The sequence below is a fragment of the Nerophis ophidion genome, linkage group LG01 (genome assembly GCF_033978795.1).
Source record: "Nerophis ophidion isolate RoL-2023_Sa linkage group LG01, RoL_Noph_v1.0, whole genome shotgun sequence".
Taxonomy (NCBI): Eukaryota; Metazoa; Chordata; class Actinopteri; order Syngnathiformes; family Syngnathidae; genus Nerophis; species Nerophis ophidion.
Window position 1 is genome coordinate 31225316 of NC_084611.1, and position 21565 is coordinate 31246880.

The 21565-nt window shown below is 43.1% G+C and overlaps 1 protein-coding gene across 1 annotated transcript in view; it reads left to right on the forward strand.

The window, feature by feature from the left end:
* LOC133568270 (cAMP-specific 3',5'-cyclic phosphodiesterase 4D) overlaps nt 1-20674 on the forward strand; it is a 128795-nt gene extending 108121 nt beyond the window's left edge. The window contains exon 3 of the mRNA XM_061920126.1: nt 20393-20674. Within this exon, the coding sequence (XP_061776110.1) occupies nt 20393-20635 (243 nt within the window). The 3' untranslated portion in view covers nt 20636-20674. The remainder of the gene's footprint in view (nt 1-20392) is intronic.
* Nucleotides 20675-21565: the final 891 nt, after the last annotated feature.

Sequence of the window (21565 nt, forward strand, 5' to 3'; positions counted from 1 at the left end):
AGATACTAAAACAAGAACAAGAACAAACCAAAGGGGTACAACAAAAAGTGCGCACGAGGCAGATAACCAACTAAGAGAGCTAGCATGTGAGCTAGAAAACAAAGGGGTCTTAGCATGGAAGCTAGCAAAAAAACAAAAAGGGCCTGGCATGGAAGCTAGCGGGTAGCGAGCAGGAAAACAGAAGTTGTACTTATAATATGAAAACAAACTGGAAGCAGGGAACAAAAAACAGTGAGCTACAAACATCTAATGTATGTAGCTAACCGCTACGCGGCAGAGACACGACACGGCAAGGCACGACGCGAGCGACAATACATGACAATAATCCAGTACTGACTTGGTCGGAAGACAGGTCTAAATAGGAGTGGGCTGATTGACACCAGGTGTGGCCAGGTGCCAATCAGCCGCAGCTGAGGGGACACAGCACTCAGGGAGAATGACAGGAAACAGACAGGAACAAAAGACAGGAACTACTACACACACAGAGGAAAAACTAAAACACAAACAAACCGTCAGGGGCAAGCCTGACAGGAATGTCAGGAAATACAGAAAGACTGCACTGTAATTCCCATAGCACCGTATGGTCACTTTTACCTTAGAAAACTGTCCTATGTTCACATTTCAACTTTTTAGTTATAAATCCATGTTTTCTTATCTCATATCGTTTCTTTTCTGTGTCACATTGACATGGCCTGTCAATAAATTACAGTACAAAACAGCATAAATGGTAATGGTAAATGGTTATACTTGTATAGCGCTTTTCTACCTTCAAGGTAATCAAAGCGCTTTGACACTATTTCCACATTCACCCATTCACACACACATTCACACACTGATGGTGGGAGCTGCCAGGCATGGCCCTAACCATGACCCATCAGGAGCAAGGGTGAAGTGTCTTGTTTAAGGACTCAACGGACATGGCGAGGTGGGTTGTAGGTGGGGATTGAACCAGGAACCCTCAGGTTGCTAGAACGGCCACTCTCCCAACTCCACCACGCTGTCCCCATGTGGTATTCTTGTCCAGTCCCTTTGTAATCAATCTCCCATATACTGTACCCTAAAATAACATTTTAAATAATTGTCGTCCATACTTTAGCCGTAGTTTACATCAGAATATCCCATATTTAGAAAATGACTAAGCAATGTGTAATACGTTGCGAGAAACATATTAAAGCAGCTGCGAAAAACTGTAATAGACTATAATGGAATATAATTTATAGACTAATATAGACTAGGCTAATATCTGCATTTAACACAGATATTAGCGATGTAGCAATAGGGCTGGGCGATATGGCTTTTTTTAATATCTCAATATTTTTAGGCCACAATATATATCTTGATATTTTGTCCTAGCCTTTAATTAACACTTGATACATATAATCACAGCAGTATGATGATTCTATGTGTCTACATTAAAACATTCTTGTTCATACTGCATTAAAATATGCTCATTGTAAACTTTCATGCAGAGCGGGAAATCACAACTAAATCAATTGACCAAAACTGTATTTATTAAACAGTTATTAAGCAGTGGTACAAACATTCATGTCATTTCCAAAACAGAAAGTGCAAGCTTGTCAGAGACATTTTAAAACAAGCTATTAGTGCACTTTTGTGCATGATGTCACCAAGATGACATATCAAAACAACACTAAATTAAAACAAATACAGTGCACTTTTGTGCATTGTTGTCACACAAGATATTTCAATAAGTGTCAAACAAAAATTGAGCTGCATAATAGGAAATTAAATAGTGTTCGTCCTTCGCGCTTCGGTAGTTTAATGCGGACATTATCTCCTTTTGATGTTGACTGGTTTTTTCCTAAGGTGTTGATCTGGAAATGTTTGCCTCGGCATTTTGATGACGTGGGCGTGTGGCACCGAATGGAGATATTGATATGTGGAGTAAGCACTCTTCATTCTTTAGCAGGTGACTTTTCAAATGATGCTACATATTTGCAGTTATGCTACTTTTTGTAGCAACGCTTTTGCCCCACATTTGACAAATTACGGTTGTCTGTTCGACATATTCCCACTCAAAGCCAAACCACCGCCAGACGATGGACACCTTGCTGTTTTCCCTCTGGAATTAATTCTTCCTTCATTTGTTACCAGATTCGCACCTTCTTTCTCTTATATTACCACTGGCACGGCTCCGCTAGCATCACAGCTAACGTTACCCATGCTGCTACCTCCCTGCTCCGCGAGGGCGTATACGTATGTGACGTATGTAAGAAGGCGTGCTTGCTGTCTGTGAGAAGCACAGACAAAAAAGAGTGAGGAGAGCCTGTAGTGTAATGCCAGCAGCTAAAAGCAACTACGTGAGAACGTATACTCAAATATCACGATATAGTCATTTTCTATATCGCACAGAGACAAACGATATATCGAGTATATCCATATATCGCCCAGCCCTATGTAACAATACAAGGTATTAATGATAAACCGCAGTAAAACTCCAGACGGTTTAGTAGTTTAGCGATGAGCATTTTTAAAAAATGTCTGCAAATGCTCTTGCATTAACTTGTGTGACAGTACTACGGAGAAGAAGACGGCACTGAGACAGCGGTGTCGATAGCATGAGATGTGTTTATCATACACAACAAAGTGGAGAATGTAATTAATCCAAAAAAGTATGATGTGACTATGTGTTATGTTTAACTGAGTGTTACTGGGAGTTTTTGAAGGTGCATGTTGAGCGAGATGTGGAAGTCCAGGGAGGGCAAGGCATGCTCGAAGGTCCGTGGGCAAGCGAGAAGGTCAAAGGCAGGAGCGAGGCGTCAAGGTCTGTGTCCAGGCGAGAGGTCGAGATCCGAGAAGGCAGCCAGGGAGGCAAAGGGAATACGGGGAGACGAGACACACTGCGGGTTGACACAAGACGATGAGCACAGAGGAGGGGAAACACAAGAGAGAGTGAATGCACATAGGGAGGGAGCCAGAGACGTGTAGGCTTACAGTACTGAACCAGGTAGCTACGTTCTGGCCCTGGAACGCAGGACGCGCTGGCTTATGAAGGGAGTGGAGTCCTCATCAGCGTCAGGTGTGTTCATTTCAAATTGCCTGCAGTCGTGCGGAGGGGAATGCCTGTGGGCGTGTCCAGGGGCGCGCTCTGAGGAGCGCACAGATGAAAGAGGGGCGGCAGGAGCCTGAGCCGTAACAACTTGGTTTGTAGCATGTTAAGCCTTGTCCTCCAGGGATAATACTATTTGTAAGAAATGCATTTTTTTGCCGCATTGGAGGTGATTATTATCATTAGTTAAGTGGAGCTTCTCCATACTGTGTATGGAAACACATAATTCGCTGCTAGCCTGATCCAGAAATAAATGTTTAAAGGCATTAATCGCCATAGGCCGATCACTTATTTATTCATGAAAAATGAATACAATACTGATCTTTGGGCAAACGATTGGCGCATTTCTACTAATGCCCATTTGCTGCTAAGTCTTGTGCCTGCAAATATGTTTTGTTTGGTGGTGGGAATACTGAACAACAAAACTTGACCTCTAAAATATACCCCGTTTGTTGACAAGAAGATATGACAGCCTTCAAAGCACATCCAATCTCTTTATTAAGCAGGGGTAACACATCCATCCATCCATTTTCTTACCACTTGTCCCTTTTGGGGTCGCTGGAGCCTATCTCAGCTGCATTTGGGCGGAAGGCGGAGTACACCCTGGACAAGTCGCCACCTCAATCTAGTGAAAAAATTCAAAAGAGCTGGCGTTGTCCGTCTGCATCTAGGAGGAACGACCTTGCAGTAAGTTGTGACCCACACATGACAAGAACATTTAAATGTAAAATTTCCATAAAATCGTACAAATTATTATTTTTCTGAAAAATATGCCATTAAACGTCTCCTAGAGCTTAACTTCTTTTTACACTTGTGACAAAGTTGTAGTGTGATGATTATCTGCAGGGTAACTCACTACAAAAGTTTGTCATTTTCATTATTTTAATGATAGTAGTTTATAATTTTCAAATGTTCTTTTAGTCAAGACAATATTTTCGGTGTATCCATCCATTTTTCTACCGATTGTCCCTTTTGAGGTCGCGGGGGGTCTCAATTATCTCAGCTGCATTCGGGCGGAAGGTGGTGTACACCTTGAACAAGTCGCCACATCATCACACGGCCAACACAAATAGACAGACAATATTCACACTCAACATTCACAATTTAGTGTTGCCAATCAACCTATCCCCAGGTGCATGTTTTTGGAGGTGGGAAGAAGCCGGAGTACCCGGAGGGAACCCACGCAGTCATGGGGAGAACAAGCAAAATCCACACAGTATGATCCCGAGCCCGGGATTGAACCCAAGACTACAAAAGACCTTCACATTGTGAGGCAAAAGCACTAACACCTCCGCCACCATGCTGCCTATTTTCAGTATACTGGATGGAATTTTTACCTAACATGTTTTGAATGTCATCTGCAGACTTTTTCAAAGGGGCTAAAAGACTAAAATAACTGTCTAAAAGAAAATATGAGAAGAATATTAATAAAAACACATAATTAACTTTTTTGATTAAAATAGTAAACTGCATTCTTTATCAAGCATGTAAGACTGTAACAAAAGCTTCAAATGCTACTTTAAAGGTGACAGCTTGACCCAGGGCCAGATTGTTTATGTGTCTGGTATTTCCCACGAGATAAGCTGTTTATTAAAAAAATGCCACATCAGCAACATTAAGCACTGCCGACAAAGCTCGTTGAGGACTCCCAAAACACAGAGGCTGACTGTAATTACCACCATTAATTGTAGAAAAACAAACAAATCCGTGCACTGAACAATAACACGTGAATGAATCTACCACACGACATGAGCTGTTTACGAAAAGATGTTGCTAAGTTGAGTAGCAAATTGGATTTCCCACATTTCAAATGGTACAACCCGTATAGGGACAATAAAAACAGAAAACTCACAGAGGACTAATTGATCCCACTTATTATTAACAAACACTTCAGACATTTTGACCTAAGCTCCCTGTTTCTGCAACAAATGCTCTTAAGGACGCGTACGAAATCATATTATTTTAACCCTTGTGTAATGTTCTTATTGTTGTTACTCAGCCAGCGTTCGTGGGTCTGATGGACCCATTGTATTTTGTGGCTTTTAATGCCTCACAATCAAACACTTTTATGTTAAAATACTGAACAGGTGTTTACCTTATCCCAATTTACCTTATCCCAATAAACATCTGTTCAGTATTTTAACATAAAACTGTTTGATTGTGAGCATTAAAAGCCACAAAATGCAACGGGTCCATCAGACCCACAAACGCTGGCTGAGTAACAACAATATGAATGTTGCACGGAAAATTTCTCTGGCAGTTTCTGCATCCCACAGGATCTATTCTTTTGTGTTTCTGCACCCGCGGTTCTCACACGAGGTTGCAACATTGTTTGTGTCAGGTTCAAACACTGATGACATCTATTAAACAGACAAGAAGCAAGGAACTATGCAGAGACAGAGTTCAATTTAGCTCATGAGGAGAACGCATGGAGCTGCACACTTGGTCACAGTCTCGCCCTACGCTCTAAGGTTCAGCTCCCGCGTCCCTCTATTTATTTAGGAGTTCCACAGTCAACATCACTGAGGCTGCCTCTAAAAGGAGTAGTCACATATATTAAGCAAAGCAGGTCCAGGACGCACTGTATGTAACGGAATGTGCTGGGGCCTTGTGATTTCGCCTTGTCTCTGCTTCATCTGCGTGCTGTCATCTTATCTTTGTTGAGGTCCTTCAAGTCCTTGGCTGTTAGCGGGCTAAAACAAATACAACATCTGTGGCTGAGGCCACCCCTTAAACAAAAGTTTTTGTCCTTGCACAGATAGAAAAAGTACAGCTTAAGCACAATAGCTAATAACTATAGCAACAGACTTTAAGCTTCCCTAAGCATACTCTCATTTTCTCGCACATTTGACCCTCTGAAGTTCTGTGTGCCTACACTCTGTCCTCTTCCTGTCCAGGCCTGCTTGTGTGTGTGTGTGTGTGTGTGTGTGTGTGTGTGTGTGTGTGTGTGTGTGTGTGTGTGTGTGTGTGTGTGTGTGTGTGTGTGTGTGTGTGTGTGTGTGTGTGTGTGTGTGTGTGCGTGCGTGCGTGCGTGCGTGCGTGCGTGCGTGCGTGCGTGCGTGCGTGCGTGCGTGCGTGCGTGCGTGCGTGCGTGCGTGTGTGTTATACACAACATCAAATTCCGGACATCTTATATGTAATAGAAATGTGTAGGGGGAGTATGGTGTGTGGTCATTAAATATGTATTCTGATATATGTTTTTCACAAAAAATGAGCCAAAGTCAGTGAGTCTCAGTTTGAAAAATTAATTAATTGTATCATTTTAATAGAAAATGAAAACGGGTCCAACAGATGGTGTTCGGGTGTTTAAAAGCAACATCTTGTTTGACTGTATCAGGTAAAAAACATTACAACTTGTAAATTGCATCTGAGTCCGTTGAGGGGGTTAACAGTGATTACAGTTTACCTCATTGACGATTAAAGTCATCCTTTCGCCTTCAACCAGCTAATAGCGAAGGTTAATCAAGGCGACTGGACGCTGCAAGTCACTGTCTCTGGCAATGAATGTAACGCAGCTAATTGTGGAGAAACGGGCGGCTCAATGGCTTCCTGAATGAGGATTGGCATCGTGATGGATGCGTGAAAGCATTGTGTGTGCAGGAGGACTTCCTGGACTAATAGAGATGTGCAGTATGTTGCTGTCAATGCGAGGAAGATTCATGCCAATCTGCAGGATCATTTGTTTGCACCTAATGGGACAGTTGGTGGTTTAGCAGGCTGATTAAGGTTGTACATGTACAGTCGTGGTCAAAAGTTTACATACACTTGTAAAGAACATAATGTCATGGCTTTTCTTGAGTGTCCAATCATTTCAACAACTCTTATATTTTTGTGATAGAGTGATTGGAGCACATGCTTGTTGGTCACAAAAAACATTCATGAAGTTTGTTTCTTTTATGAATTTATTATGAGTCTATTGACAAAGTGACCAAAACTGGTCAAAAGTATACATACAGCAATATTAATATTTGGTTACATGTCCCTTGGCAAGTTTCACTGCAATAAGGAGCTTTTTCGGTAGCCATTCACAAGCTTCTGGTTCAATTTTTGACCACTCCTCTTGACAAAATTGGTGCAGTTCAGCCATATTTGTTGGTTTTCTGACTTGGACTTGTTTCTTCAGCATTGTCCACACGTTTAAGTCAGGACTTTGGGAAGGCCATTGAATGGTGGTGAGTACCTGAGTCCTGGTGGCTGTCTGCGGCTCAGGCATAGGAGGTGCGGGACCAGGCCTGGTCATTTGGGTGAGCAGAAGTTGCACCTGTTCCGCCAGTTGGCCCACCAGGGTGGTAACAGCGGTCCTGAAGCTTTCCTGGGTTCGGGCGATCCCCTGAATTCCCTGGCCCAAGAGTGTCACCCGCTCGTCCTGAGAGAAGAGGCGAGATTCCTGCGCGTGAAGTGCCGCAGCCGACTGCTCCGATCCTGCTGTGTTCATACTGGCCAGAGTGTACTCTCACGACCAGAACAGGACTCTGAACACCTCACCGTAACACAACATAAACACAACAGAACAAATACCCAGAACCCCTTGCAGCACTAACTCTTCCGGGACTCTACAATATACACCCCCGCTATCCCGCCCACCTCAACCTTATCATGCTCTCTCAGGGAGAGCATGTCCCAAATTCCAAGCTGCTGTTTTGAGGCATGTTAAAAAAAATAATGCACTTTGTGACTTCAATAATAAATATGGCAGTGCCAGGTTGGCATTGTTTTCCATAACTTGAGTTAATTTATTTTGGAAAGCCTTGTTACATTGTTTAATGCATCCAGCGGGGCATCCCAACTAAATTAGGCATAATAATGTGTTAATTCCACGACTGTATATATCAGTAGAATAGAATAGAATAGAAAGTACTTTATTGAACCCTGGGGGATATTCAGCACCACAGTTCGCTCACAATAAACAATAATAATAATAAATAATATATAACATATATTATATATAAGATGTATAAGATATAAATGATATGAATATATTCTACATATATTCTACATTTAAGTGCAGTCAAGGAACATATGCGTTATACAGTCTGATGGCTGTCTGTATGAAAGGACCTCCTGTGTCGTTCCGTGTTACATTTTGGGAGTCTGAGCCTTCCGCTGAACGTTCTCATTCTCTCTGCAAGGTCCGAGTGTAGTGGGTGGGAGGTGTTGTCCATAATGGCTAGGAGTTTTGCTAGACTTCTCCTCTCTGACACCACCGCCAGAGTCTAGCTCCACTCCCACCATGTTACTGGCCTTCTCTACCAGCTTGTCCAGTCTGTTTGCGTCCCTCACTCTCAGCCCGCTGCCCCAGCAAGCCACGGCGTACAAGAAGGCGCCCGCCACCACCGACTCGTACAACATCTTCAACACGTTTGTACAGACGTTGAAGGATCCTAGCCTCCTGAGGAAGTGAGGCGGCTCTGTCCCTTCTTGTAGACGGCCTCAGCGTGTTTTGACCCATTCAGCTTGTTGTCGATGTGTACTCTTAGGTATTTATAATCCTCAACCATGTCCACATCGACCCCCCTGATGGAAACAGGGGTCGCCGGAGTACTCTTCCTCCTTCCCAGGTCCACAACCAGCTCCTTGGTCTCTGTCACATTGACCTGGAGGTGGTTCTTTCCACACCATGTGACAAAGTCCTCCACCAGTGTCCTGTATTCCTCATCATCACCATCCTCAATACACCCCACTATCGCAGAGTCATCAGAAAACTTCTAAAGGTGGCAGGACTCTGATTGATAGTGGAAATTGGTGATGTAAATGGTGAAGAGGAAAGGGGAGAGGACTGTGCCTTGCGGGGCCCCGGTGTTGCTGACCAGCCTGTCAGACACACAGTCTTGCAGTCGAACGTACTGTGGTCTGTCAGTCAGGTAATCTACAACCCAGGACACCAAGGGGGCCTCCACCTGCATCTTCAGTATCGGTTGATATCAGAATCGGTAATTAAGAGTTGGAGAATATCGGATATCGGCAAAAAAGCCACTATCGGACATCTTTAATTGTAACAAAATTTAAAGTCAGAAAAGACACAAATCAACATAAGTTCCTTTTTGAAAACGTGTATGCCGAACTTTTGAAAGACAACTCTGATAAAATTGTTTTCTCTGCTGATATTTGAGAGTCTTGCAATTTTTCTTTGGTGACCTCTAAACCCAGCAAATGGCTGCAGGCTGTATTTCCCAAGAGGACATAAATCAGTTATTTTATTTTTAAGTTACTCTATCGAGTCTGAAGCCTGATGAAATCTATGTCCGGTCCTGTACGTTAATGCCTGATTGGTAAATACATAGAAGTCTCCCCTGATAAATAGTATCAATATTTGTCCAGGCAAAGTACTACATGCTAACTCAAACATTGTCGCTCTTGCACTTTGTGGAACTTACTGGACCTTGTAGTAAAAGATAAGGTGTGAATTGGTGCCTGACAGCAAATAAATGGCCTCAGGTTAATCCAACCTTGACCTTTGAAAGTAAACCTGAGTGTTTAAATGGACGATCTCTCACGGGGGGATTTTATTGTGTCTATTTTTAGGGATGCACTGTACTGGTTGTACTTGTTGGAAAAGGTACGTCGTGTGGAACTATCGCCTGAAAAACAGACCAAATGTAAAAGCCGACAGGCTCAGCCCCTCGCTCAATGGGAAAACCTTGTTATTCATGCACAACAAATGAAAACTCTACATGGTTTGCGGCAAAGATAAATGACGGCGTATAAACCTCAATTCATCACGATGCTCCTGCAGGCTCCGTGTGCATTATTTTGTACTTGTGTATTCAGGTGTGCCCTGAATGAAGGATACTCCTGTGAGCGCTCAATAGGCAAATAACTGATTACCTTTCTCGCCCCCCCTCCCCGAGGACAGTTTACGAAAAGAAACCCAAACAAAACAAACACTAGAAGACGTGAAATTTAACTCGATCTAGTTCACTTTGATCCATCTAAGCTTTGGGAATATTGTGTGTTCAATAAAGGTGGGGTACGGCTGATACAGCTCAAGCCTAATGGAATAAAATCAGCATTCGTTTGGCTGTAATGGAACCTTTTGGACGGTAGCGGTCATTTGGAAGAGATAGTCATTCATGTACCCTAATGTTTTTTTTTCTTATAAGGCAGGGGTCTCAAACTCAATTAACCTGGGGGGCACTCTCCCGTCCAAAGGCAAAACCCAGTAACTCAATTTTGGTCAAAACTGAGCTGATAATAATTTTGGAGTTCCTAGGTGATATGCTTTACATTAGTGTATGCGATATTGTAATTTGTAAGCTGTTACGCACATGGCAGCACTTAGCAACTACCACATAACCGCGTGGATACAACAGAAAAACCCAGTATCTCAAGGGACCAATCGGAGCTTCTTTGTCAGTCGCCTTATTGTCTTTAATGAGAAATTTGCACGAATAGGGGCCGACGGTCAACCTGATTATGTGATATTATGGCACGAGGGGATATTTGGAAGATTGGCCCAGGACGTTGCAAGCACCTTCATTAAATGTATTGTTCTTGATTCTTCCCCTTGCATACTCTTTTGGGCAGATAACTGTGGAGGTCAAAATAAAAACTGGACGCTGTACACGGCTCTTGCCCAATGTGCAAACGCAGAATGGGGCCCACCCGAGATTGTGATAAAATATCTGGAGAAAGGGCACATGTTCATGAGAGCAGATTCAATCCATGGCTCAATCGGCAAGAAAATGAAATCTCAAGAAAACATCTATACGTTTGATGACTTTGTAGATCTTTGTAATACAGCATCAAGAAAGATTGGGTTTCCTTTGTTTTCTCAGAATCAGCTAGAAGTGAGTTACTAGGTTTTGCCTTTGGACGGGAGCACTGGATGCAGAGTCAGGGTGAGGCTGGGCAGCAAGAAAAGATTTCTTAAAAAAAATGTTGCATACTCCTCAGCATGTCTTGTTGTATAATGGCGTTCCAAATTGTATTCCTTGTGCACGGCAAATTTCTCAGTGCAAATAAGACACGTCGGGGTGCCCCTGTGCTCAACAAAGAAATATTGCACTTTTACGGGAATTGTCTTTGCTCATCACAAACCTTTATCGTCACTGCAGGCTTTAAAAAAAAACATTGTTGGGGTTGTGGAATATATTTGTATTTAGCCGACGCACAGAGGCTTTAAAAAAAAACATTGTTGGGGTTGTGGAATATATTTGTATTTAGCCGACGCACAGAGAATAATGTTATTTCCGCAATGTGTGTCGTTCCGCTTTTCTTCCCTACAGCAACAGGGTGGTCGGCGGATAATAGCCAGGATGTAACAGGATAGCGAAAGCAAAAAAGTGACGGCTCCCGGAGTGTTATCCGGCGTCATATAGAAATATATGTAGAGTTCATCGTGTGAGGCAATGCAAATTAAACAATAATAAATACAAAAATAACGTCTTGAATTGGTCCAGGTTATCGGGGACTGTTACTACTGGCGGACAGCTGTTGCGGTGTGACTGCAGCCAGGCACGTAAGAAAACCCTCGTCTCCATGGCAACGTCTCTGTCGCTTTCACTCATTTGCCACTTTTCCACTAGCGCAGAGGTAGGCAACCCAGAACGTTGAAATAGCCATTTCGGACCGAAATAACATATCGCTGTCAAGCGCCATTTATATAAAACTCGCGGGCCGCTCTAACATTAACCTTTCATACTGTCAAGACTAGGACTATGGTGTGGATTGTTTTCCCGTGGTGCAAAGCGACTGGATCAGACACGATGTGAAGGTAACGACATATTTTAATATTAACTTGAAAGTACTCCAAAAACAAAGGGTATAAACAAAAGGCGCTCACAGCGGATGTACAAAACTTGACTCCGAAAACAAAAAAACTAGCACAAAGGCAGAACTATGGACAAAAAAAACGAAAACACTGTGACAAAAAAAGAGCATGAAAAAGCGCAGCATGGATCATCAGCATGAATAACAAGGCTGACTGCTTGGCAACTACAGGCTTAAAAAGTGATGAGGTGATTGACAACAGGTGCATGAGTCCAAGTGAATCAGTAGCGTAACATGAGGACAGGTGAAAATTAAGGGGTTGTCATGGAAACAAAACAGGGAGTGAAAAAACCAAACAGAACATAGCCAAACTAAACATGATCACCAAGACATGACACATATTAAGGTGGGGGCCGCAAAATAACGTCTCGCGGGCCGCAATTGGCCCGCGGGCCGCGTGTCTTAGACCCCTGTTGTAGGGAGACTATAGTAGCATGTGTAATAAAACAATTATCCACCTCAGTTAAAGTTAAAGCAACACACCCGTAAATCTAAAATAACATCAGTAGTGTTGCATAACTGTCATGTTGTGGGTCATGGGTTCTTTTCTCCTGAAGGGGAGTGAAACATTTGTTCTTCTGTTTGACTGTTGTTGTTTTTTTTTTTTTTAGGACGACTTTGTTCATCAAATTCAATTCATGCGAATATTTCAGATAAAATATGGGGAACGCTCTCTTCATTAATTACAACCCAACTGTCTCGTTTGGGGTACAAATTAATTGTAACTTAAGCAGCCATCTTTCATCGCCGTAATCTTGCTAAACTCTGTGACATTTGTCCATTAGTGATGCTGAGATCATTATTTATGCATCCAATATGTGTCGTTTTGATTAGGGTTGTGAAACGTATGGCCCGTGGGCCGGAACAGGTGATGAGTTTGAATTTGCTAAGTATAAAAATGAGCCGACATTTTTGAATGAAAAGAAACTGCTGTTCTAAATGCGTCCACTAGTTGTCACAATAGAAATTATTTGTATCTTTGTCAATGCTACATATGTAAAAAAAAAAAAAAATCACATGATGTTAGTGCACCAGTCAAGGAAAATGAGCAAACTACATTACATCATGCAATTTGATTTTGTTATTTTTTTTATATTGAGAGATTGAAAATGAACACCAATGAGTTGACTGATTGGGCAGCACGGTGGACAGGGGTTAGTGCATGTGCCTCACAGTACTAAGGTCTTGAGTAGTCCTGAATTCAATCCCGGGCTCGGGATCTTTCTGTGTGGAGTTTGCATGTTCTCCCCGTGACTGCGTGGGTTCCCTCCGGGTACTCCGGGTACTCCGGCTTCCTCCCACCTCCAAAGACATGCACCTGGGAATATATTGATTGGCAACACTAAATTGGCCCCAGTGTGTGAATGTGAGTGTGAACGTCTATCTGTGTTGTCCCTGCGATGAGGTGGCGACTTGTCCAAGGTGCCCCGCCTTCCGCCTGAATGCAGCTGAGATTGGCTTCTCCTTCCGCCTGAATGCAGCTGAGATTGGCTTCAGCGCCCCCCGCCATCCTGAAAAGGGACAAGCGGTAGAAAATGCATGGATGGATGGAGTTGACTGATTAACATTACCAATGTATAAATGATGACAAATAAGGGTAAAATACTATTAACTGCAACATAAAAGTGTAAAATTTACCAACAACATTATGATTTGTACATTCTCAGAATGTGCTTGGTGTATTTTTTAACAGAGAAAACAATCTGAAGTTGTCTTTATTTTTAAGTTATCGTGCCTTGATTCAACCAGCCAGGCTCACTTGGGAGTAGATTTTTCTCCATGTGGCCCCTGCTTTAAAATTTGTTTGACACCCCTGCTCTATCGTATTATTTGGGGTCTCCCATGTCCAGCAATACAAGATTACAGTTGGTTCAAAATGTGGATGCAAGATGCCTGACAAGGACAAGAAAGTTTGATCATCCATCCATCCATCTATCCATCTTCTTCCGCTTATCCGAGGCCGGGTCGCAGGGGCAACAGCCTAGGCAGGGAAGCCCAGACTTCCCTCTCCCCAGCCACTTTGTCTAGCTCTTCCCGGGGGATCCCGAGGCGTTCCCAGGCCAGCTGGGAGACATAGTCTTCCCAACGTGTCCTGGGTCTTCCCCGTGGCCTCCAACCGGTTGGACGTGCCCTAAACACCTCCCTATGGAGGCGTTCGGGTGGCATCCTGACCAGATGCCCGAAACACCTCATCTGGCTCCTCTCGATGTGAAGGAGCAGCGGCTTTACTTTGAGTTCCTCCCGGATGGCAGAGCTTCTCACCCTATCTCTAAGGGAGAGCCCCGCCACACGGCGGGGGAAACTCATTTCGGCCACTTGTACCCGTGATCTTATCCTTTCGGTCATGACCCAAAGCTCATGACCATAGGTGAGGATGGGAACGTAGATCGACCGGTAAATTGAGAGCTTTGCCTTCCGGCTCAGCTCCTTCTTCACCACAACGGGTCGGTACAACGTCCGCATTACTGAAGACGCCGCACCAATCCGCCTGTCGATCTCACGATCCACTCTTCCCCCACTCGTGAACAAGACTCCTAGGTACTTGAACTCTTCTACTTGGGGCAGGGTCTCCTCCCCAACCCAGAGATGGCATTCCACCCTTTTCCCTGCGAGAACCATGGACTTGGACTTGGAGGTGCTGATTCTCATTCCGGTCGCTTCACACTTGGCTGCAAACCCATCAAGTGAGAGCTGAAGATCCTGGTCAGATGAAGCCATCAGGACCACATCATCTACAAAAAGCAGAGACCTAATCTTGCGGTCACCAAACCGGAACCCCTCAACGCCTCGGCTGCGCCTAGAAATTCTGTCCATAAAAGTTATGAACAGAATCGGTGACAAAGGACAGCCTTGGCGGAGTCCAACCCTCACTGGAAATGTGTCCGACTTACTGCCGGCAATGCGGACCAAGCTCTGGCACTGATCATACAGGGAGCGGACCGCCACAATAAGACAGTCCGATACTCCATACTCTCTGAGCACTTCCCACAGGACTTCCCGAGGGACACGGTCGAATGCCTTCTCCAAGTCCACAAAGCACATGTAGACTGGTTGGGCAAACTCCCATGCACCCTCAAGAACCCTGCCGAGAGTATAGAGCTGGTCCACAGTTCCACGACCAGGACGAAAACCACACTATTCCTCCTGAATCCGAGGTTCGACTATCCGGCGTAGCCTCCTCTCCAGTACACCTGAATAAACCTTACCGGGAAGGCTGAGGAGTGTGATCCCACGATAGTTGGAACACACCCTCTGGTCCCCCTTCTTAAAGAGAGGAACCACCGCCCCCGATGTCCACGCGATGCTGCAGAGTCTTGTCAACCAAGACAGCCCCACAGCATCCAGAGCCTTAAGGAACTCCGGCCGGATCTCGTCCTACCCCGGGGCCTTGTCGCCGAGGAGCTTTTTAACTACCTCAGCGACCTCAGCCCCAGAAATAGGAGAGTCCACCACAGATTCCCCAGGCACTGCTTCCTCATCGGAAGATGTGTTGGTGGGATTGAGGAGGTCTTCGAAGTATTCCTTCCACCTATCCACAACATCCGCAGTTGAGGTCAGCAGAACACCATCCCCACCATACACGGTGTTGATAGTGCACTGTTTCCCCTTCCTGAGGCGGCGGACGGTGGTCCAGAATCGCTTCAAAGCCGTCCGGAAGTCGTTTTCCATGGCTTCCCCGAACTCCATGTCCGAGTTTTTGCCTCCGCGACCGCCGAAGCCGCACACCGCTTGGCCTGTCGGTACCTGTCCACTGCCTCCGGAGTCCGATGAGCCAAAAGGACCCGATAGGACTCCTTCTTCAGCTTCATATTAAAGTCAAAGTTTAAGTACCAATTACACCTATCCAGGTCTGCCTGCACTAGTTCCCGTTACACTTAAGATGCGACTTTAAGGTTTTGTTACTTATGTACAAAATACTAAACCGTCTAGCACCATCTTATCTTGCTGGTTGTATTTTACCCTATGTTCCGTTCCCAAATTTAAGAACGCCGGCTTAGTAGTGATTTCCAGCCCCCCCAAAAAGTCTGCAGGCTCTGGAGAGTTTTTTATTCGAACTCCTGTACTCTACCAGAAACAGTTAGTAATACCACCTTGGTAAAAGTATTTAAGTTGCACCTTCAAACTCATCTATATACTCTAGCTTTTAAATGGACTCTGTTTTAGACCAGTTGATCTGCCGCTTGTCTTTTTTGCCCCCCTCTACTGGATTGATTGATTGAAACTTTTATTAGTAAATTGCACAGTACAGTACATATTCCGTACAACACCCGAATAGGTTTTTTAACTTGTTTAAGTCGGGGTCCACGTTAATCAATTCATGGTAGGCTAGCTGTTCTAAGTCATGTCCCAGTGTGGACCACTTCTTGATTACCCTTCATGTAGACCTCCTACGACTCTCTTTTTGCCCCCAATGGACTGGACTCTAACACCATCATGACCACCGTATTTTTCGGACTATAAGTCACTCAGGAGTATACGTCGCACCGGCCGAAAATGCACAACAAAGAAGGAAAAAATATATATATAAGTCGCACTGGAGTATAAGTCCATTATTGGGGGAAATTTATTTGATAAAACCCAACACCAAGAATAGACATTTGAAAGACAATGTAAAATAAATAAAGAATAGTGAACAACAGGCTGAATAAGTGTACTTTATATGACGCATAAACAACCAACTGAGAAGGTGCCTGGTATGTTAATGCAACACATCATGGCAAGAGTCATTTAAATAACTATAACATATAGAACATGCTATACGTTTACCAAACAATCTGTCACTCCCAATCGCTAAATCCGATGAAATCTTCTTCCTCGATGTCGCCTCTGGTATGCGCCGCGCTAGCGTCCTTTCTTTCTGCTGCTCGATTGCTGTTCTCTGCAGCATATTTCACTACGTTCAGCTTGTAGTCTGCAGTATATGATTTCCTTTTCGGTGCCATTTTAGTTCAGTCCGTCTCAATTTTTATAATTTACTGCCAATGTTGACGTGATCCATTTTAATAGCTCCGGCAGTAGCGTATAGCATATAGCAGTTAGTATATCATGACCCACAATGCACTGCTGCCATGACCCGCCCCCCGCCAAATTCTTATTGGTTGGCGTGTGTGTGACGATTGCTGACGTGTGTGTGACGATGGCGGACATTTTCTTCGTCGCTCACGCAAATGAGATCCATCCATCCATTTTCTACCGCTTATTCCCTTTGGGGACGCGGAAGGCACTGTTGCCTATCTCAGCTACAATCGGGCGGAAGGTGGCGTACACCCTGGACAAGTCGCCACCTCATCGCAGGGCCAACACAGATAGACAGACAACATTCACACTCACATTCACACAATAGGGCCAATTTAGTGTTGCTAATCAACCTATCCCCAGGCGCATGTCTTTGGAAGTGGGAGGAAGCCGGAGTACCCTGAGGGAACCCACGCATTCACGGGGAGAACATGCAAACTCCACACAGAAAGATCCCGAGCCCGGGATTGAACCCTGACTACTCAGGACCTTCGTAGATAAAAAATATTATTTGATATTTTACGGTAATGTGTTAATAATTTCACACATAAGTCGCTCCGGAGTATACGTCGCACCCACGGCCAAACTATGAAAAAAACATCGACTTATAGTCCGAAAAATATGGTAATTTGTAAATATCTGTACACACTTGACATTCATTGTGGCCGGTCACTCAGGAGGGGGTCTCCACATTTTGACCCCTTTACAAGGTTTCTGTTTCTGTTCCAAGGGATGTCATTGTGGTTTGTGCAGACCTTCGAGGCACCTGTGATTAAGGGCTTTATTAATAAACTTGGATTGGTTGATTGATATACTGGGAGGCTCCAAACCATCCATCCATTTTCTACCGCTTTTCCCTTTTGGGGTGGCGGGGGGTGCTTGAACCTACCTCAGCTGCATTGGGGCAGAAGGCGGCGTACACCCTTGACAAGTTGCCACCTCATCGCAGGGCCAACACAGATAGTCTTCGTAGGTGGGAGGAAGCCAGAGTACCTTACTGCCCCACTCGATCCCTAACATCAGCCGATCGGCTGCTACTGACAGTCCCTGACACGAGGCTGAAGCTTAAAGGTGACAGAGCTTTCGCCGCTGCTGCTCCCAAGCTCTGGAACGACCTACCTCTGAGTGTTAGACAAGCCTCCTGTTTTTAAATCTCTCTTAAAAACATACCTTTTATTCCTTGGCTTTTAACACTAAGTGGTATCCATCCTGCAATGGCGCCCCATTATACACTAGCTGTGAACCTGTTTTTATGTTTTATTTATATATTTTTTATCATGTTCTGTTTGTGTTGTGTTGTTTGCTCGGTCTTTGTATTATCTTTTAACCTGTCCATTGTACAGCACTTTGGCTACCCCTGTGGTAAATTTTAAATGTGCTTTATAAATAAAGTTGATTTGATTTGATTTGATTTACCCGGAGGGAACCCACGCAGTCACGAGGAGAACATGCAAACTCCACATAGAAAGATCCCGAGCCCGGGATTGAACTCAGGACTACTCAGGATTTGTATTGTGAGGCAGATGCACTAACCCCTCTCTTCCACTGTGCTGCCAGCTCCAAACCACTGATGTTCTTTTTAGAATGTATGGTTAGGTCTTTGCAGCTACTACTGCTGTTATGATTTGTCCCGCCGGGTTATATTATGTGTCTGTGTTTAAGTGTTATGTTTCTTCATGCTCTTGTCCTCCCTTTACGTTTTCTTGTTGCTAGGGGGGCTGATTATCCACATCTGCTTTCTGATTAGTGTCCTCACCTGTTTCATCCCCTAATCACTCCCTTTTATATTCTGGTGTCTCCCTGTCTTAGGGCCACTGTTTGCCACACTCGATGGTTTGTTTATTGTTGTTTTTTTTTTCTCGCTACCTTTTTGTATGCTTATCCCCATGCTAAGTTAAGCTAGTAGCCAAGTTGTGTGGTTTTTTTTCCGCTATGTGTGTTGAAGTGCTAGTAAAGATTTATTTTACCTGCCTTTGCATTATTTGGTGTTCGTATCCATCCATCCATCCATTTTCTACCGCCTGTCCCTTTTGGGGTCCCGGGGGGTGCTGGAGCCTATCTCAGCTGCTTTCTGACGGAAGGCGGGGTACAGGTGTGGCTAATTTGCCCCCTAGTATTTCTAATTAGAAACTTTACAAAATTATTGTGAAGTTCATTTGTGTGGTGTTGGACCCCCCCAATATTAGTTAAAAGTTCTGTTTTTTTGAAGAAGAAAAAGTCTGAAGTATTTTCTGTGCCTTAGTCACAAACAGTCAGTGTTAAACTTTGACCGTGAAGCAGTCTGGAAAAATAAGATAAACCTTTGACTTTGGTGAGATAAGAAAAAAAAACAGCACAGGGCAGAAACTTCTGATTAAATTCCAAGCTTTCTGTGGCCATTATTGTCAAAATAATTATACCAAAGTCACACTCATAGACGGCCAGTTCTTTTGTCCTGTGCTTTGACAAAGTTACCACTGCATCCATTATTTTTTATTATGCAAGGTGGTTGGAGGAACAACATCACTGACAAATCTAATGACAAATCCACACCCTTGCATGTGCAGGATTTTTGTGCTCAGGTCACTTTGTTGGGCCCAGGGAAGTGTACTATGCTCAAGCATTTATTTAAATGTTTATCTATAATTCATTTTAGTATCTGTGTATTTGTTGTTTTTGTCTGTATCTTTATTTTTATAATTAATTATACTTAGGGGCGGTATAGCTCGGTTGGTAGAGTGGCCGTGCCAGCAACTTGAGGGTTCCAGGTTCGATCCCCGCTCCCGCTATCCTAGTCACTGCTGTTGTGTCCTTGGGCAAGACACTTTACCCACCTGCTCCCAGTCCCACCCACACTGGTTTAAAAATAACTTAAATATCTGGTTTCACTATGTTAAGCGCTTTGAGTCACTAGAGAAAAAGCGCTATATAAAGCGCTTTACAAATATAATTCACTTTTAATTCCGTTTAAAAAAAATCAACATGTATTTTTTAATTTACATCTCCATTTTTATTTTTATTATTATTCAATTACATTTTGATTTTACAAATGTTTTGGAAATTCAATTTTTTTTTTATAATTCAATTTTCTTTTAATTTTTATTGAAATGTAATTTTATATTTCTTTCAAAATTGCATTTATGTTTTTGTCTCCATTTTTAATTTCCATTTTGATTGCAATTTATTTTCAATTAATTTTGATTGCAATTTTATTTTTTATTTGAATTTTAACTTACATTTTAATTCAGTTCGAATGAAAATACAATTTTTTTTACATTATCTTTACTCCTACAATTAAATTAAATTTCAAATAAATGTAATTAATAATTTTTTTAATAGCATTTTTATATTTTATTTGTATCTTTATGTTTTATCTCTTAAATGTAATTTCAATTAAATGTTGATTTCAATATTTGTTTAAAAAATATATATATTAGAATTTAAATTCAAAAATTATAATTTAAATTTTGAAATCCAAAGAAATAAAAAAAAAAATATTCAAATTTAAATTTTTCTAATTATATTTGCCAATAATCCATCACTCTGATATCCCCACAGGTGCCCTACGGTGTGACAGGTACCCCCGAAACGGGGCCTTTTGCCTGCATGGAGCCCTTCCTGGTGCGGCGGCTGTCTCATCGCACGGTGCAGCTTCCCCCTCTGGCTTTCAGACAGGCCGAACAGGCGTACTACGAACGCAAAGCCGAGGCCGACACGGTGACCGTCCTGTCCCGGCCCAATACTTTGCCACTTCACACTCCACCCCTCATTGCCATCACCTCGGCTGACACGAGCAGGTAGGATGACATGGAGGCTGAATACTGTCAATCATCATCATCATCACGGGGTATCAGGCCTGTTTGCAGGCATCGATAATCCGGGCTCTCCAGTCTTCTTTGTCGTCCGCTCTATGTATGAGTTCTATATTATTGATATTTCCTCTAAAAATTTTTAGGCTGTGGATATATGTTTGTTGTCGACTTGGAGCTTTGTTTCCTAATAGTTTTCCTGTTAATATCAGTTTTTCTAAGCTGTCTTTTCTAATGATATCTCGGAGGAATTTCACCGACCTATTTCGAATCTTCTTGTTTTTGCCTTTGCCAATACCTCCTCATTAAAAATTACTGTCAATATATAATTTAAATACCTTTCACATTTGGCTCTGCATACAAGCTATAAATAACCCTTTCATGCCCATAGTCCAACACAATCTAACTTTAATGCTATTTTCACCATGAGAAAGTGAATACAAACGTCATTACAACTTGATCAACTCTGCTGGCTTTTAACATGCATAACAGTTGTAAAAGTTAAAAAAGACATCAGTCGCTATATAGCAGGGCTGGCAAAGGTAATGCCAAAAAAACAACACAATAATCATGCATGAATGCAGATTAGTCACTCATTTCATTTTGACGGCACATAAGTGCACTCTTGAGTTATTTCTATGGATGTGTTTAGTATGTTATCTGATGGTGTACTTCAGGACCTTATTTGCAATATTGTGAATAATCAGAATCAGAAATACTTTATTCATCCCCGAGGGGAAATTCAAATTTTCAGCACAATCCCATTCAAGATCAGACAAACATTACAGGGAGACAGAACAGGATCACTGACGGGTCTGTCATGTTCCAGCACCCCTTAAAAAAAGGTGAGAAACAGGTCAACAATGGGGGAGGGGGAGGGAGGTGAGAAAAAAAAACTGTCTAAGCCTAGGCCCCTGGAGAG